Source organism: Saimiri boliviensis, chromosome 7 (genome assembly GCF_048565385.1).
Source record: "Saimiri boliviensis isolate mSaiBol1 chromosome 7, mSaiBol1.pri, whole genome shotgun sequence".
Taxonomy (NCBI): Eukaryota; Metazoa; Chordata; class Mammalia; order Primates; family Cebidae; genus Saimiri; species Saimiri boliviensis.
Genome location: NC_133455.1, coordinates 51,881,505 through 51,901,786, shown reverse-complemented (window position 1 = coordinate 51,901,786; position 20,282 = coordinate 51,881,505). Strand labels below are relative to the sequence as shown.

General features: G+C 31.8%; 1 protein-coding gene across 3 annotated transcripts in view; it reads left to right on the top strand.

The window, feature by feature from the left end:
* PTPRQ (protein tyrosine phosphatase receptor type Q) overlaps window positions 1-20,282 on the top strand; it is a 238,146-nt gene that overhangs the window by 80,435 nt on the left and 137,429 nt on the right. For all 3 annotated transcript variants that reach the window (XM_074402503.1, XM_074402504.1, XM_074402505.1), the window contains 6 exons: window positions 9,483-9,643; window positions 10,373-10,518; window positions 14,603-14,771; window positions 16,384-16,674; window positions 16,921-17,196; window positions 17,570-17,721. In XM_074402503.1, the coding sequence (XP_074258604.1) occupies window positions 9,483-9,643; window positions 10,373-10,518; window positions 14,603-14,771; window positions 16,384-16,674; window positions 16,921-17,196; window positions 17,570-17,721 (1,195 nt within the window). The remainder of the gene's footprint in view (window positions 1-9,482; window positions 9,644-10,372; window positions 10,519-14,602; window positions 14,772-16,383; window positions 16,675-16,920; window positions 17,197-17,569; window positions 17,722-20,282) is intronic.

Here is a 20,282-nt window from a genome sequence, read left to right as displayed (position 1 = left end):
TTAATATGCTTATCTTCAGGCCAATGCTTGTTTAACTGCTAGAGGAAAATAAAAACCTATGGAAGTTAGAATATAGTTTAAGTATATATTTTGGGCAGGGGAGGGATGGTTGGGTGCATGACTTAACCCGTGCCTGACATGGCCATATGTTGTGTTTATAATTTAGTATCTTATTGCCACAAAGAGTCTGTTCTTCAGTCTCATGGTCTCTATTTGATATGGTTTGCCTGTGTCCCCACCCAAATCTCATCTCATCTTGAATTGTAGCTCCCACAATTCCCCTATGTTGTAGGAGGGACAGGTAGGAGATAATTGTACTGGGAGGGTGCTTTCACCCATACTGTTCTTGTGGTAGTGAATAAGTCTAACCAGATCTGATGGTTTTATAAGGGTTTTCCCCATTGGCTTGGCTTTCATCCTCTCTTGCCTGACACCATTAATACATGCCTTTCACTTTCTGCCATTATTGTGAGGCTTCCTCAGCCACAGGGAACTGTGAGTCCATTAAACCTTGGGTATGTCTTTATCAGCAGTGTGAAAAATGGACTAATGCACAATTTTAGCATTAATATAGGTCAGTTGTTGTGTCTAACAGTAAATGGTTGGTGGTATATTGAAGTGTGTCATGGCCAGAAACTGCATTGTTTTTTTAAGGTTCAGTTGGTTGACAGGTTTAGGATTTTATTTTTAGTTTACAGTTTATTGGTTGCCATTTTGAGACAAATGTTTTTTATATACTTTTTCTTTTTTCAAAAATACTACAAAGCAAAGAATATTATCCCCATTTTATTGTTGTGGAAACATTCTTGATGAGATTAAAGACGAAGGTAAGATTACAGAGCTAAGGATGACAGATTCAGAATTCACACCATCTGTGTTACTCTCAAATTATGATTTTACCAAACCAGTAGGAATATGTGTTATAATTAATTAGCCTGTGGTCTAAAAACAGTGCATTTACAGGATTATAGAAGTCTGAATTTGATAACAGCATGTGTAAAAAGGATTTAGGGAGTTATAACAAAAGTAAGCTTGTTGCATCAACTCATATGGGATATTTCTACCAAAAAAAAAAATCATTGGCTTAATATTGGTCTGTGTTCATTGATGGACTGTATCTGTTATGACAGAATGCTAACTACACTGTTTCATGAGTCAAACCAGTTGTATTAGTGGTTAGTGCAGTTTGAATAACATATGGACAGAGTAGAGCTTGTTCAGGAAGAAGTGATGAGGATGGTGGAAATCCTCAGAATCAAGACATATGAGGAACTATTGAAAGAAGGGAACAGGTCAAGATTAGTAATAGTCAGGATTATTTTAGTTTCAAGTACTGGACTCATCCTAAATTGGCTTAAGCAAAAGTGGAAATACGTGTATATTGATACATGTAGCTGAAATGTCCAAGCATATACTAGCTGGATGTGAGAGTTCAAATAATTTTATCAGGTGTGGTTAACAGCAAGCGGCTTGGCGTGGTCAACAATGAGATGGCCTTTGCATCTTGCGTGTAATGGCACAGGAGAAAAGTGAGAGTAGATAAAGATGGAGAGGTGGTTAGGCCATATACATTGAGTCCTGAAGCCAGAATAAGAAGTTAGAATTTTATTGCGAGTGCAGTGGAAAGCCATGGAATGTTTTCTCCAGGAGTGTGATCATGCATCTTTGGGTACATGGTTTAAATAAAATTTTATAATTCTATGGAATACTAACAGCCATATTCTCTCTCTTTCTCTCACTCTCGGCTCTCTCTCCATGTGCGTGCGTGTGTGTGTGTGTGTGTGTGTGTGTGTGTGTGTGTTTCTATTTATAAGAAGTACATTTATTATTGAATTGCTTTAGTTCTCCCTTCCTAAATAATGTGGATGTGATAAAAAAACAGTGGGAGTATACTACTGGTTATTATGATAATAAATACTAGACCCACTGAAAAGTTCAGTTCCCTTTCTATAAATCTCATAACATTTGTATTTTCTTGTTTAATAAGGATCTTCCTGCCTTTTGGTCAGGTCTAGCAATGTAGGAACTGTACTTTATCACAAGTCAGTAACTCAGTGCCTGGCATATAGTAAGCATTCTAAACAAGTTTTAAAAGACAGCATGAACATTCTAGAGGAGAAACCAAATGGACATATTTTATAATATTTTATAATGTTTAAAATTGCACTTTTAATATAACTTTTCTAATGCTATAGATTCCCACAATTCTAGGCCCCATCCTATCTGTGCTTTCTCTTGTATATGGATCTTCACATGAGAATAAAAATTATGGAGAGAGGGTATGAATTGGAACCCAGAATTGTCCCTCTCAGAGAAGCAGTTGTTTAAGGAAAGGATGATTGCAGAGGGGCTAGATTTGGAAGCTAAAGCTTTGGTTGGTTGGAGGAAACTAAGTTGGATAACTAGTTCCGTACATTGGAATTCCAGAAACTTTCAGAAGGTTCAACTGGACATATTAGTCCAAAGACTATTAGTGTGGTTTTTGAATGGTAAATAGAATTATGTAGGTATAGAATTGGAAAGTAATATGAATTTTCCCCCCCAAAAATTTAGTAAAGTGAAGGTGATTTCACAGAAAATTAAGATCAAATGTATAATGTATATGGCTTTCTGTAGCTTCTGCTTGATTAAAGACAAGAATAGTAAATTTAGAGGTTTGCCAGTCCTTCAAGTCTTCCATAAGCAACACTTTCCACAGCTTTTTAGAGTAACTGAAGAACAGACAGTTTGAAATTATGTTCTTTGCGGAGGGCCAAGAGTAACCATATTCTAAACTTGCGGTAAGACAAGTACCATGTGTTTAAAATTTTTTTAAAAGAGGGGCTAATGTTAATACTATTTGCTTATATTTAAGATTTCTAACCAGGACTTTCTCTAAGAAATGAGAAGTAATGAACTTTTTTTTTTTAAACCCTTATTATGAGAAATTAATGTGGTGATCAGGTATTTGGAACTATTGAAGAAAAAATGAAAGAAAATGGCTTTAATAAAGTGGAATGGCACTGATTTACTAAAAAAAAATTATTTAAGTGTTTTTCTACAACCTTTCCAGCTTTATGATTATAAATTAAAAGGCTTTACTAAAAGTCAGTCCACCACTGATTATATTTTAAAGCTTGCTATAGATTAATCACTTTGTATCACCTTAGCTTTTTTTAAAAAAATCATTTTTATTTCTACTACACTTGGCAAACTTTCAGTAGAAATGCCATCTTTCTTATTTCTTGACTAAATGTGTTAAAAGACACTTTCATTTGTAAGATTAATTTTATGGTTATATTTATAGAACCTATAACCCTTTAAATTTTGCAGTAGAAAATGTTTTGAAAATATTATACTATCTAAACTCTGTCAAGTAATTTTTAACTTTGCATTCATTTACGCACAATTTAATTTAGGCCAAAGTTATTTGATTCATTATTATGCTATACTGTTATTATTCATAGAAATTGACTCTTTGAAAATAAAAATTGTGTACCGATATTTAATTCATGATGCTTTAATGTATTAAATATTATGCTTTGCCATCTCTTTGTGCAAAATTGATAAGTACTCAAGCAGACAGGGAAGAAAACATGAATAATTATTCTCTTATTATCATTAATAATTACGTATATTTCATAAATTCCATACATATAGAAACTAAATTAAAATTTACAAAACAGAAAATTAAAGTAAGTAATTTAAAATATAGAGTTAGAAAAGAAATGGGGAGATTGATCCAGAAAAAGGAGAAAAACCACATTTAATCTAATGTTAGGAATGAAAAAGGAAACATAACTACAAATATTTAAAAATTAAGAGATACCTGTAATCCCAGCACTTCAGGAGGTCAAGATGGACAGATGGCTTGATCCCAGAAGTTTGAGACCAGTGTGGGCACCAAAACTACAGATACCTAAAATAAGAAATAAAATCTGTAATTCCAGCACTTTGTTAGGCCAAGGTGGGCAGATGGCCTGAACCCAGGAGTTTGAGTCCAGCCCGGGCACCATAGTGAGACCTATTTCTAGAAAAAATACAAAAAATAACCAGATGTGGTAACGTATGCCTGTAGTCACAGCTATTCAGGAGGCTGAAATGGGAGGATCATTCAAGCCCAGGGTTGGGGCCATCGAGGCTGCAGTGAGCTGTGATCACACCACTGTACTCAGCCTGGGTGACAGAGTGAAACCCTGTCTCAAAAAAAGACAGATAGATAGATAGATAGATAGATAGATAGATAGATAGATAGATAATAGGATATTTAAAATAAACTTATGACAATAAATTTCAAACAGATGAAATCATAAACTTCTGGTAAGATGTAACATATACTTTGTAATAAAAATATCTGAATATTTTATAAGCTTTAAAAGAGAGAAATGAGTAATTAATAATTGCATGTTCCTCTAATAGCCCATTTTCTGAAGTATTTTACTCAAATTTTGGAGCCCTAAAGGGATGATAACTATGTGGCTATAAACCCTTGGAAGCCAGAGGTTACATCTTTTTCACCTTCATATATCATCACAGAGTGTAATAACTTATATTTTAGACCCTCAATAAATATTTGTTGAAGTAATGAAAGGAAGAAAAAATGTTCAGTTAAAAGTCTTGTTTTTCTAATCTCACTAATCTTTGAGCACTCCTGGGAGATCATTTTACATGTTTTTGATCAGTTTCCTTTCCTGTTGTCCTGGGAAATTTTCACAAATCATCTCTATTTTCAAACCCTTTGCTAAACGTCACTCACCTCATTCAAAGCAGACAAACCCAGCTTCCATTCTAAACTTAAAATTGAGGAGACTATCTCAAAAATTTGACTACTTCAAATTCTTGCTTCCAGAATCCATCAGCTCACTCACATCCATTCTCAGAGGATGAAATCTCTCTTTTTCAGTTCAAGTGCAATCCCTCCCCCTGCCTCTGGATCTTAATTCGTTGGGTCTGCTCTAAAGCTATCTATGGATTATTAGTGTATGCTTCCTCAGCTTCTAACTCATTCTCTTGAGTGGCTTTTTCCTTTAATCTTTTAAATTTGTCTTTCCTACCAAAGGCAAACAAGCAAAACAAAGCCGAACCAAACCAAACTAACTTAGCCAGTCAACCATATGATGACAATAAGAACAGTAACAACAAATGAATACACTACTTTGACTCAGACTATCTCTGAGATTCTAGAACAGCTTTAGGAATGTGCAAGTGTTTATGCCTTGCTAGTTTGGGGTAATTTAATACATAATCACCAACAACTGATGCTATCAAGTTGTGTAGAGTAATTATGCTAAAGTACAATATAGAAGAATAGTTTCCACATATAATGGGAAAATTAGTGAATATCACTGGTTCATATGAGGAAAAAAATAACCTAATAAAGAGTCAAGTAAGTGAATGTTCACATTCTTCATTTTGAAAGTTCCATTTAGTGAGTAAAAGGAATAATCTAGAATATTTAGATAATAACTGATTAAAGTTTTGAAAATAAAGTCAAGTCACAAAAATGAACAGGGATGATGTATCATCAGGGTAGATTATCACATGGAATAAAATATCAAACAATGAAGATTAAAATTAAAACTCAGACTTTTCAAAGGGCCTCAAACCTTTGCCTAGAGAACCGTACATATTCACACCTCTTCTCTCCTTCTCCCACCTCTCTCAACTCCCTATCCTACTCTCAACGTTTACAAACTAGCTTTCTAGTGAACAATTCCTGAATCTTTGGGGCCATGCCTTATTCTCCTTTTTTTATACTTTGGTCACAACTAATTTCTTTGCTCATTGGTCTCGTTGTTGTTTACTTTTTGCTACTAAGGGAAAAGGTTATTATTCTTGTTCTTAAGGAAGTCACACTGTTCTTAGTGAATTGCTTTAGAATTATTTACTGCTTTATCTCTATTTTGAGGATAGGGGCTGTATCTTTCTCATATGATGCCTGAAGTAGTGCCTGAGACAAAGTAGATGCTAATTAAATTTTGTTGGATTTTGTTAAATATTGATTTTATACATATCATCTCTAAATTCAAAGAGAGTGGGAAAGTTATCTTTGCTTGTACAGTCTAAAGAATGGTGTCTAAAGAACTCAGACTAATAATGTTTTTATTTAAAAGACTAAAATAAAATAGTTAAAAACCCATAAATAAGTTTTTTTGTTTGTTTGTTTTGATGGATCATAAATGACCAACAAACATGCAAGAAGACATTCTGTCTCACAGCCCAGGAATGGCTAACTAAGATCGAACTAAAAATCTGCTAAAATCTACCTATATTAATAATATCCGAGATTTATGTAAGTTTGTCAAAATTAGTACTCTTATATACTGTTGGTACAATTCTAAATAATTATAATTATCATAACTTAAAATTTGATACAGTAATCATTTTGGAGTAGTAATCTTAAAATTTTACAAAGCATTCAAACCATTTGAATCAAGAAAGACACAGTTTGTATCCCAGTGTAGTGTTGCATGTCTGTAGTCTCAGCTACTCTGAAAGAAGGATGTGGTGGTGGGATACTTTGAGCCCAGGATTGAAGTCTAGCCTGCGCAACATAACAAGACCTTGTCTCTAAAAAAAAAAAAAATTAATTAAAACAATTTAAACAAGAATCACACAATTTAATGGGTAGAAATGAAAGTACTACTATGAAAAAATACTTCTTTAAGGATAACTACAGCATCATTGTTAGCAATAGCTAAAGAAATAGAGAAACAACCTAAAAATTAATTCATAGAATGACTAGATAGCTATGATATATCCAAATTATGCAACTGTGAAAACATGTTATAGATCATTGGTGTTAATATGATAAAAGAAAAAATCAAGATATAGAACATATGCTTTCATAAATGAAAATCAAATATTATAATGGAATACATGATAATTCTATTATATTTTTAAGCTAATAAGAATAAAAAAGGTTTTAAAACTAAGCCAGCTAAAAGCAAGAGTAACAACTTTTAGCAGTGTCAAAGATGAATTTCCTACAAATGGGTGGGAGTGAACACTTGGAGCTTCAGGATTGCTCTGAAGATTGCTTCTTTGAGATTGGAGAGCTCACACCTCAGCACAGAGATTTATGTATTATCTCCAATTCAGTAACAGCTACTAAGAGCAAGGAAAATGGAGTTAGAGGCTTGGTTACAGTTAACTTCTGTCTCCTTTCTTTTTCTTTTAGTTGTCAGTTTTATAACAAATCATCTCTTACATACCTCATATATTTGGAATTGTTTTAATTAATATTCATGCTACCATATTTTTCTAATTTATTCATTAAAATATCAGCCACAATCCTAAATTTCAAAAAGAAAAATAAACCCCAAGCAGACGAGACATCTGAAAAAATTTTTGTTAGCTCAATTTTGTCTCTGAGAGTAAACCAGGCTAGATGTAGAAACTAAATCTATATATGCAAACTGAAGTGAACTATTACATTTTTTATTAATATAATTTATAACAACTAGCTTCTTTTTACTAAACTATTTGAGATAAAATTTATTTTTGATATGCGTTTCCAGGTAATTGCCTTGATTCTGTTATTATCTATGGAACAGTCTGAGTTTTTTTATAGTTGGTAGATACTTAGGTGCAAGATTTGGGTGTGAAAATCAGGTCAAGAAGGTAGTGATGCAGGGTAGCAGATAACATTGAAATACGTTATTGAAAATAATTTTTAAAATTGATATAATGCAATTAGATTACTTTAGCTAATTGCAAAACTTTATTTTATTTTTGTTTTTTTGAGACACAGTCTTGCTCTGTTGCCCAGGCTGGAGTGCTATGGGATGATCTCAGCTCATTGCAGCCTCCGTCTCCTGGGCTCAAGTGATTCTCGTGCCTCAGCCTCCTGAAAGCTGCATGCACCAGTGTGCCCACCATGCAGGGCTAATTTTTATATTTTTAGTGGAGATGGGGTTTCGCCATGTTGCCCAGGCTGGCCTCAAATTCCTGGTCTCAAGTGATCTGCCTGCGTCGGCCTCCCAAGCCTCACCAAATGCTGGCATTACAGGAATGAGCCACCACACTCAGCCTAATTTCATAGTTTTAGAGATCCACATTGAATTAGCTCTTCTGTAGTGTCCTGATGACCTGTGACCAATGATAAGAATATGGGTAATTTCTATGACAAGGCATCTTTTTGGCAACTAATAGCCACAATATTAAGAGTTGTAAAAGCCCGTCTACTCTGGTCTCAATGAAGTCAAAGAAAGCTCTCCTGACTGCTTCTGAAAAAGGATGTCAAATGAAACTGTTTCAAATTGCTGAATAGCCTGGCTAATCCTGCCTGTCTCCAGTCGCATACTCTGAATCCATATCTTTCTCACTGTGGTAAGCTTTCCAACTCTTTTTCAGATAACAGTACTTATATTTGGAATAAATTGGTGCTTCTGTGGTAGTAAAACCATGACTGAAATGTATCTCTATAGATATCTTTAATTCACTTAAAATCTATCATTCCTCCTAATGATTAAAGGCTTCAAATGTTTCAATGGTAAAGAAAGAGATTTTCTATTCAGGGGGAATATTCATTTACTTCTTCAGTGCCTTGTGTGTCTAAGGAAGAAAAATATGAGATTACAGGAGACATATACTTTTTCTGTATTACTGATCATATTCTCTTATCTAAATCTTTAATTTTATTGTTCCTAAAATCTAAATTTTAAAACAATGTACATTTTTCAACACCATGATATACATGTTCATTTTTTGGGTTTAAATATTAATCTATATCCAATTCAAACTGTGAAAACTGAACATGACTGTAATAAAATTGTGTTATATTTCGTTCTTTAGACTCTTTTATTCCCCTTTTGCGATTTTGGTACTTAGTTGGAGAGTTCTGTGTCAATATTGATTTGATTTTTTTTTTCTTGAGTGATATTTTAAATACTTTAAAGATTTTCATTGAATGAGGTATAAGCTATATTTTCTTCTTTCCTGGATAATATACATACATTGTTTTCAATCTCATTTCTATTAAATAAGTACAGGGGAGCCCACAGCCTTGTTATTTTACATATCACTATTTAAATATTTGGTATGTATTTCTTTGTGTTGGCCTGAAGTAAATGTTACTTTTGTACAATATTTGAAAGATAGGTTTATTTTATAAATTAGTAGTTTAAATAAGATTTTGCAAGCATTTGAAATGAACAAATATTTGGACAACTAAAATATCAGTAGGAAAGGGAATATCATAATTACTTTAGTACATAATATTCCTGGATATCCATTAAAATCGGTCCAAGGGAACTCTAATTATGAACATCATATTAACATTTGATCTAATTCCTGAATATAATTAAAAGCAAAATAAGTTAATTCACTAAAGTATTCTGAAATTTACTCTTTTCAGTGTTTCAGGACAACCAATGTCTTTATTCTATTAATCTAGATGGATAAATTTTGATATATTAATGTTGTTTAATGTTAGTATGCTCAAAAAGTATATGTTAAATTTTAGAATTCAATTATACAGATAATATTCTTTTTTATCTCAGGAATGAATCATCATTAAAAACTATTAATGCAACTGAAACATCATTGGAGTTATCAGATTTGGATTATAATGTTGAATACAGTGCCTATGTAACAGCTAGCACCAGATTTGGTGCTGGGAAAACAAGAAGCAGTGTCATTAACTTTCGAACACCAGAGGGAGGTGAGCAAAAGATATATACTGATATATTAAAATAATGTTTTTTTGTTTTATTAAAAAAGAGTATCCTGCCCCCCAAAAACACAAATATAAAAATGTATGATTAAGCCTAATATTCATCATCAGTTAGATGAAAAATTGCATTTTGATCACTTTTTAGCTGTGAGATGTTGGGAAAATTAATCTCTGTGTGCCTCAATTTCCTATTGGTAATGTGGAAACAGTATCGTTCTACAGGGTTCTTCTGAAGATTACATACGTTTATATTTTTAAATGCACTTAGCATAGAACTTACTTGACACATGGAATTTTATGTGTTTATTAAATGAAACAACATAAAATGCATGAATCATTTGTCTATGACCCTTATTATTCCATGTAAAAATTCAAAGCTATATTAGAATTTCAAATTGTGTACTTTATTTTGGAAAACTGTTATAATATTGTTCTTGTATCCAGAGCAGTGGACAGGTTTTAGAACAGAGATAGTATTTTGTGAGTAAAAAATCCATCTGTCTTCAGCTTGAATATGCTTATAATAAAGTATTAGAGGGCTGACCCAATTTTATGGATTTTGTTTCTGACATCTAAATAGATGTCATTTCTAATTCAAGCTTTTTTGTAAAACAATTTTTATCACTTTAATTTATAAACTGTAAGTAAAATTCAGGACATTTCAGACATTACTTGTAGCCACAAATATAGTAATTTGTTCAATTATTTGTTTTATAGCACCAAGTGATCCTCCCAAAGATGTTTATTATGTAAACCTCAGTTCTTCATCAATAATTCTTTTCTGGACACCTCCTTCAAAACCTAATGGGATTATACAATATTACTCTGTTTATTACAGAAATACTTCATGTACTTTCATGCAGGTAAGAATTAAATTTTCTCCTAGTTCTTTATTAATATCCTTAAGTTTTATTAATAATACCGACTTGTCACAGTAAAACAAATTATTTACCTTACAGTGATAATTATGTACAGATTTATTTTATATAACTCCCACTGACATAGAAAAATGTGGTATAGAAATGTCAGATACATTTAATCTCTCCTTACACACACACACATTTCTATATAAGCTTCGCATGTATTAACAACAGTGAATCTGAATCTGCCAGCTACTTAAAATTCTGTTCATAAAGATGGCCCTCAATTATACTTCCTACGAGAAGTGTTCTGTAAAGTGTTGATGGTATCATTTATCCTGAAAGTTATTAGCTAATTTTTTTACATTTGCTTGTATACAATATAAATAAATTTAGTGTTTAGATGTGTTTGGATATTTTTATTTAATTTTAAAAAAGTTTTTGATTGTTAATTGGAGGAGTTACTATAACAACAGTATAATAGTAGCTATTGTTTAATATCAGATGTAATGAAGACCACTGAGAATGTTGTTATTTAACTTGTCATAGATACAGGTGTAGGCTTGCACAGTTCGTAGATAGGCACTCTCTAGGATGTGAATGATGATAGCTATGAAAATAGCTAAAATGCATTTACTTTGAAGAAACAGTTTGCATTTTTTAGCAGAGTTATATTGTTTTTCCAAAAAGGGGATAATTGGAGGAATTATGATTGAATGAAAGATACAGAGAGCTAGAATATAATTTGAAAAACAGGAATTTAGAAGTGCTGCAATGTACAGAATATACAGAATATATCCTTTAGTGGTAAAAATGATTGACTGCGTATTTGTGACGAGGTGATTGTTAATTCTTTACATCCTTTTAAGTAAAAGAAGAAGAAAGATAAGTCATTCAAACTTTGAGTTGCCTAAACCCATTTGTTACTGACAACCCAAATCTAGTCACTAGTTAGTTTTCCCGAGTAACAACCTCTGGGATTAAGACTTTAGTGCAGCTATAATGCAATGTAGGCTATTGAAGAGGGCAAGAGCAGAACTTTGTAAGCTATCTCAGGACTAACGTAGAAGACAGAAAGACAAAGTCCAGAAGGTGATTTAGTGTTTACATTCTGTCCTAGAAGAGTAGGGTTGTATATGTTTATTTAAACTTGATGCAACAAGGAAATTACTTTATAAAAGACATGTAGATATGGTTATAGATGTATTAAAAGACATGTAGACATAGTTATAGATATAATTATAATTCAAGATTTCTCAACAAATGCCTTAAGAGCAGAAGGAGAAAGGACGGTCTAGTTTTCTACTCTGCACGTCACACAGTTTTTACTTTTTGTTTTGTTCTCTTTGGGAAAGAGAAATGGGGCCTAGAGAGGCAGTTTATTTTTTACCAAAATGTTGTTTACAATTGTAGCAATAGTCACTATATCAATAGAAGATATTCAAATTGGAGATTTTACCTTTTATACATTTTAAAAGTATTTGTACAATTGTTCCAGTAGTTCTAAACTTTAGCAATGATTTTGTCTCTGTACAATTTACTTATGGCGTATATGTGATTTATATTTTGGTTCTCTTTGTCCATATCTAAATAATAAAGCATAAGTATCAAACTTTGCTTCCAACATGATCTTCTAAACCTACTTATTCAAATCTGGGTATGTCATATGATCCAATTTGCAATTCGTCTGTCTTAGAACGTTATCTTTTATTAAATAATCTTAAGAATGCTTTTAAGTGTGACAGCTGCAAGAGGGCACAGGCTAATGATGTTAAAACATTTCAGAAGTATAGTCTCATATTGCTTGAAGTTTATCCGTGCTTTAACTTATTCCTAAAGTTAATGTTAAAAATAGCATCAATATCTTCACTACCTAATTTTCTATTTCAAATTAGTAGAAGAAATCCTCAAAAGGATAATTATATACCAGAATAGGTGTATAGCCTTTTATTCATTCCTTATCGTCTTTCTCCTTCCTACAGAACTTTGTAGAATACGTCATGCATAGTATATCATGTTCTGTCCCCTATTCCAGGTAACTGCTGCTTCTTTTAGTTCTCTTAATGCCAAAAGCATCTTGAAGAGACATAATTGTGTAACATTTATCTTTTCATCTCTTAAAGTCCCCTAGAACTATATCATACATAGGTTTAATGCTCAATAAATGTTTTAATTGAAATATTATTTAAAAAAATTATAATAGGCCAATATCACTTTTAGTACATAGTCATAATTTTGGAGCACCTGAGTATGTAGCAAAGTCATCTTTCTTTCTTCTTATCTTGGAGATATAACCTCTTTGCTACTGCTTGGCAAACCATATTGTTCTTCCTTCAGTTGTTGCACATTGTATTTTGTACAGCATATTAACTTTTCTACCTTTTAATTTTTATTCATTTATGTTTCCTTAGTGTGCCTGGCATAATGTTTTCTATTTTAAAAAGTGCTAAGTGAATATTAGGTGATTGGTCAAATTTGAAAAGGTTTTACTACATACATTCTGACTATATTTATATAAACAAAAGAATAAGCCTTAATTAGATAATTTGTGCCAAAAGCATTTTTTTTCTGCAAAAATAAACAGATGAATAAAAGAATCATCTGGATAATTGATATAATGTTACAAATTTGTTAGATGTCTATGCACATTAAGTCACCCACTCAGCAGGAATGACTTCTGGGTGATTTAGATAATTTGTTATGTATTAGTCATCAAGTTCATAGGTAATCAGAATAAATTCTATAACAAAAATTAAAATTTACATCAAAAACCTACATTAGTACTTTTAAGTGTTGCTTTGTATAAGCCAATTGTTCCATGTGTAAAGCAGATGTATTGAAAAGTACAAAAGTGAATGGATCATATTTTGTGTGAGATTGTTATATTACTTTAACTTGGGTATTCTTATGTTAATCACTGCAAAATTGAAGTAAATCTTTTATTGCACTGTATTTTTCCTCTGAATACTGGCAAAAGAACTGTAAAATTTTGCTGAAGTATTTGTTGATAAATTTTAGGACCATTCTTACTATAAATTTAGTCAAATTACTTATCCTGTTATTCATTTAAATGAAACTAATTACCATTTTTTTATTGTTTGCTGGACATGGTATTAATGGCTTTATGTGCTTCATGTCATCTAATCCTCAAAAGTTGTCTATGAAGTGGAGATGATTATTTCCATTTTACAGTTGAGGGAAGAGCAGCTTTGAGATTAGATGATTTATCCAGGGATACCCTGCCAAAATTTGAATTCAGGTCTATAGGACTTAAAAGGCTTCATGTGGATTGGAATGATTCAGATTATTCTGTGCAGATGGAAATTATAAAATTATTCATACTGTTTACCTATATGTTTAAATCTCCTTTTATTTTAGAATTAGTTTAATTTGACTATGTGTTTTATTTTTAAAATTTAGTAGGAAAGAAAATGATTGTATAAATGCACTAATAATTTAAAGCCTTGAGAAAAAAATGTAATTAGGAGTCAGGCCAGAAAATTTAAAACTTTCTCTTACTCTGTACGTCAGAGAGTACATCAATCTGCCATCCCTTTGCTTCTCACAGCTGTAGCAAAAAAAAAAAAAAAAAAGAAAGAAAAAAAACCCCACTAAATGTAAATAATAATAGCTATTCGAGTTCATAAAGAGGTAAATACATTCATAATTCCTTCATCATAAGTGGAAAGAAACAAAACTAAAATTTTATAATACTCCCAAACTTGTTTAAAATTAGCCAATGGTTTGAAAAATACTTGTATGTTTTTATAAGAAAAAGTGACACTGATCAGCACAGTTGTAGCATTTCCATTTGGCCACTTGACCTTCTTCTTTGTTAGCATGGAGTTTTTACTCTTTGCTTTTTTATGTACTGGTTTTGCAGTAAAAACTACCATTATTTCTCTTTTAGTACAAAAGTATTTCCAGTTTAATTATTGCAATAAAAAATATTCTATGTTGATTTCCCTAAAACAATTAACATATTGAAATAATGAGACAATCAATTCATGGATAAATTATTTTGAAATGTTCATGCATACTAAAAAAATACATTCTGAACAATGAAAGCGATATGTTTATTTTTCAGAATTTTACACTCCATGAAGTAACCAATGACTTTGACAGTATGACTGTATCTGCAATAATAGATAAACTGGCAATATTCAGCTACTATACATTTTGGTTAACAGCAAGTACTTCCGTTGGAAATGGGAATAAAAGCAGTGACATAGTTGAAGTATACACAGATCAAGACAGTATGTAAACAAAAAACACTTATTAATCTTTAATATGATTAATTTAAAACTTATTATTTTAGGAACTTTTTCTATTTGTTTGAATTTGTAATAAAATCTTTTATTTAGACACATTCATTATAGGAGTTTGAAAATTCACTTACTATCCTTATAACACCATTACAGTAATAGCCTCTTCTGTTCAAGAAAACTGCTAACATCTGTTCATGAAAGTTCTATTATTTTTATTGCTTCAAAAGATGTCATGGCCATCCAGTTATGGGCACAGAAAGTACTGCATACATGGATTAATAGTTAATTTACTTATCCATTTTCTTTAAGGACTTAAACTCTCTAGCAACTTGTTTTCTTTTCAGACTTTGAATCTACATAGGACTCTGCAGCACTTCTGTTCTTACTGTATTTGTGACTAATATATCCAGAATATATATATATTTTAACTCCAGAAGTTTCTTGCATGCATCTTCTGAAGAATCCTATTTGTGTTGAGTATTCAGAAAACTGTAATGATTGAAGCTCTTGATGTTTTTTTAGGTTTCAACTTTCAGAATACAATGATAAGCGGATCATTGCCTATTTTTCTTGTAGTTGTTTTTGTCATCCATTTGCTTGTTTATTTTCAAAGACTAGTCCCTGATATTGAGAAATGGTGTGACCTAAACTTCTGGAGTAAAACTCCATGTTTATTTTCTGAAAGCCATAAATAGATTCTTTAAGCATGAGAAGTGAATGCTTGCTTTGTTGTTGGAACAATCTTTCAAATTGTTGACAAGTTGGTCAACATAAAAAGATATGATAAATGTGTGGAAATATGTATTTTGAGAGTCAGATAGTGTAATATATGATCAATACCATTTCAGGCATTTTTAAATGCAGATCTTTCCCAGGGTTTTTATCAACCTATAACATTTTATCAGTTACAATTTCCACATCATGAGTAATAAGCACTTACTATGTACTACTACAAAGGTGGATGTCAAATTTATATTAATAGAGTTTAATATCATAATACAACTTATATCTGAGAGTTAGCACTTATGTAACTAGAGTAACTGTTTAATATACAAATGTGAGTTGGTAGTTTGATGACTGGAGAAATTTTGAGACTAGATATTGGGAAAGCTTTTCGTGTTAATTCTTCTGGCTACCCACATGATCTTAAGTCACTTCATGGCTCTGAGATTTCGTTTCCTCATGTGCAACAAGGGTAATATTTAGAAGAAATAAACTTAAAATATGGTTGAGATAATATAAATTATCAAAATATTTAAAACAGTATACATACACAAATTATGCAAACACATACACACGAGATGCACACACATGCACACACACACACAATCTCCATGTAGTAGGGAAAAAAGCCAAGAGAATATTATAGAAATAATTTCCATACATATTAAAGATGACAGAGTTTATTTTGAATGATTTTAAAAGTAATTATTTAGAAGGTATTCTATAATAGGTGAATGCTTGCCACATCTGTATTTAAATAATTTGGGCACTGATGATGTAATAGATGCCATTTCAACAATTAGTAACTCAGTTTGTGAATTTAGATTCTGTTGAGGGTAACTGATGATTTTTGTATTTTGCCCATTACCTACCATAGTACCTGAAGGGCTTGTTGGAAACCTAACTTATGAATCCATTTCATCAACTGCAATAAATGTAAGCTGGGTCTCACCGGCTCAACCAAACGGTCTAGTCTTCTACTATGTTTCACTGAGCTTACAGCAGACTCCTCGCCATGTGAGACCACCTCTAGTTACATATGAGAGAAGCATATATTTTGATCATCTGGAAAAATACACTGATTATATATTAAAAATTACTCCATCAACAGAAAAGGGATTCTCTGATACCTATACTGCCCAGCTATACATCAAAACTGAAGAAGATGGTAGGCTAGACACTTTTATTGCCTATTAAGCGGATTGTTCTTGTTCTTATCATTTACATTGCTTTCTGATAGGAAACAGTATTCAATTATATTGATTCTGTTTGATCTCAAGTAATTAGCCTTTCCATAAATACAATGTTTCTTAAAATAATCTGCTAAGAAAATCAAATCCCATTGTGATTGAAGCTTCTTTTTTAAATGCGGATTCACTTTTGTTTCATTTAATATTCTCTTTTTCTTTTATAGTCCCAGAAACTTCACCAATAATCAACACTTTTAAAAACCTTTCCTCTACCTCAGTTCTCTTATCATGGGATCCCCCAGTAAAGCCAAATGGTGCAATAATAAGTTATGATTTAACTTTACAAGGACCAAATGAAAATTATTCTTTCATTGCTTCTGATAATTACATAATACTGGAAGAGCTTTCACCATTTACATTATATAGCTTTTCTGCTGCTGCAAGAACTATAAAAGGACTTGGTCCTTCCAGTATTCTTTTCTTTTACACAGATGAGTCAGGTAAGCCGGAATCCACATTTCTTCAAACAATTTCACTGTTGCAGCACCTGCATTTTCTTTTTAAGGAACAGCATGGAAAATGAAAGGATATCTGATTGTTTATTTGTAACAACCTTATCATTATATTTACTTTCTTGAATCTATTTTTTTTGTTTTCAATTTGAGCTTCAGAATTTTCTGTTCTGTTTAAAGCTACTTTGGAACTACTGTGTCCAAATACAAATTATAATTAGTTATGATATTTACTTCTGAAATTAAAATATGATCATTTTATTAATCTTTTTCAACTAGTGTCTTCAAGAAAGTAATTCATGGTGCTATTGTTATGTTAAAAGTTTTATGAATGTTAGTTTCATCGTATGTTTTCCTGCAGTGCCTTTAGCACCTCCACAAAATTTGACTCTAATCAACTATACTTCAGATTTTGTATGGCTGAAATGGAGCCCAAGTCCTCTTCCAGGCGGTATTGTTAAAGTATATAGTTTTAAAATTCATGAACATGAAACAGACACTATATTTTTTAAGGTAGGTTGATTATAACAGTATATGTTTATTTAAAAAATTTAGAAATGGAATTAAAATCTTTTGCCATGTAGGAAGAAAATGGCCTACTAAATTAAACAATGACTATTTTTTAAAAAAACTTCCTTATTTCCTACAATTTAAGGATGCTATGGAAAACACAAGAAAGCGTTTGCCAGATATATAAGCTGAATTCTTCGTAGAGCAATGTACTTAGATTTGTAACTTCTAGATATCTACAATTTAAGAAACAATTGCATCGTTTGTTAGTGCCGGAAAGGGTACAGTAATTTCTTTCTGGCTTACAAATCTGTTATAAAATGTATTTCTATCTATCTATTCTTACCAGCAGTACCAAGAAAATCTTTTTAACCTTTTAAAAAGTATTAATATTCATACTGGATTTCTGGTCATCTTTCCCGATAGCATATGATCCTACAATAATTGGTCTTCTAAGATATATCCTTATACTTATTTTTTTTTTAATTTTCAAGAGTAATACATTTGCAACACTAACTACATTTTCCTTCCTCCATTTTTGGAATCCAGAATTAATGAAAAATATTCACAAAACTGATGTAACAGAGTCTCAAATATATATCTGTGATTTCTAGCATTTAATTGCCAAAATGTAATTAACAAGCATTTGTTTAAGAAAATTTTCTTATTTCTTTCCGAAAGGCAAATGAAGTCCTGGAATGTTCTTATTTAGTTACAGCAAGAAGAGCACAAAAAATCTGCAGTAAATGTTTTACTCAATATTATGAGTATTACAATTTATGACTATGGTAAATCATTGTTATAGCATGTGTAGCTTACAAATTGAATAGTAAAAATCGAAAGTAGACATTAACTTTATATCATCAGAAACAATGAATCTCTTTCTGGAAACCAAGATATTGCTTTAAAATCTGATAGTCTGAGTATAATTTGAATCATATTATTCCATAAATGTGGAATTTGTTTCCAAGAAGTGTGAAATTATATTAAATGACATGAAGCCTCTTGCCCTTTAATATCTACCCCTGGTTTAATCTGAACAGATTTTCATTTTTCATTTGCTTTGTCTGTATGGATCACTGGGAGATAGATATCAAAAGGGAAAAAATAATCCTTTTCTTAGAATAATTGCATTCCCTGGATTATTGCGTATGTATATTAGAGTGTGAATGTCTATATATGATCTTATCTCCTCAGAATGGTAATCTCTAACTCTCTTAGCATAGTGGTGAAGCAAGGGCTCTGACTTCAAATTACCTGACTCAGATTCTGCCTTTGAAACTTACTGTGTTTCAGTAGAGACATTGCTTACTTCTTAATGCAAAACGGGAGTTACAAAGATGTATACATTTGAAAATGAGGATTATAAAGGAAAATCTACATAGAGCATTTTGAACAATTCCAAGCATGTGATAAACATGTTAGCTATTGTTGCTGTAGTTGTACATAGTTTTTAAAAGAACAAAAAAAATCTGTCCAACATTTTAATAGCACTAAGCATTAAATGACAATGTGTCATTATGTGAATATGAGAATAGCTTATATTCTAAGTTTTGTAAACAGATTTTCTCTATAGAAGCACATCTTTAATATTTCACTAGTAGCAAAAATGCAATCTTTATGCCATTCAGTATTAAATATATCATTTGAGATGGGCAGTTTTATGTTTTAAAATCACTTCCTCATGTTAACTCCTTTTTACATCTGCTTTGTCTTTCATCAATTTTCATAATCTTATTTTCTTTCAAATTCCTTTAAATCAAGCGTCCCCAAACTTTTTACACAGGGGGGCAGTTCACTGTCCCTCAGACCGTTGGAGGGCCACCACATACTGTGCTCCTCTCACTGACCACCAATGAAAGAGGTGCCCCTTCCTGAAGTGCGACTGGGGTCCGGATAAATGGCCTCAGGGGGCCGCATGCGGCCCTCGGGGCCGGGCCGTAGTTTGGGGACACCTGCTTTAAATGTACTCTCTTCCCTTTCTCAGCATCTGGTTACTATATTTGCTTTCCTCTTTCTGTTTAGCTTTCTCCCCTATTGTGTTTTATTTTCCTTTCTTTTTCATCTACCTGATATCCTGACAATTTGTATTATTTTGTCTGTTTTTATATTCTTTTTCTTCTTTCAAATTAGATGTGCATTTGTGGAGATACAATAATGGTAGAACCACTTCAAATGTTACTGCAATCCCAGTCAATCCACTGTGGTCCACAGATAGTGAAATCAATAGGTAATGAGTCACTCACACATACTGAAAAAAATTATTTAGTACAAAGTTCTATTAAAATAGGTTTTTAAATATTCATCACTCATGTCTCCCTTTCTGACAACACACTCTTGTGTAAATTTTTTCACTCTCCCATAAATTACTCTTTGATTATTATGATCTCTCGGGTTCAGTTGTTTCTCTGGTTATTAGCCCTTTCTAACCAAAATCATAGTTTGCTTGTTTTGTGTTTAATTTTTTTCTCATTCAGTAATTGTAGATTTCTCTAGTTAACATAAAAATTCCTTGATGGCAGGACCATGACTTATACATATCTATAATCTCCAGATTATCTTAT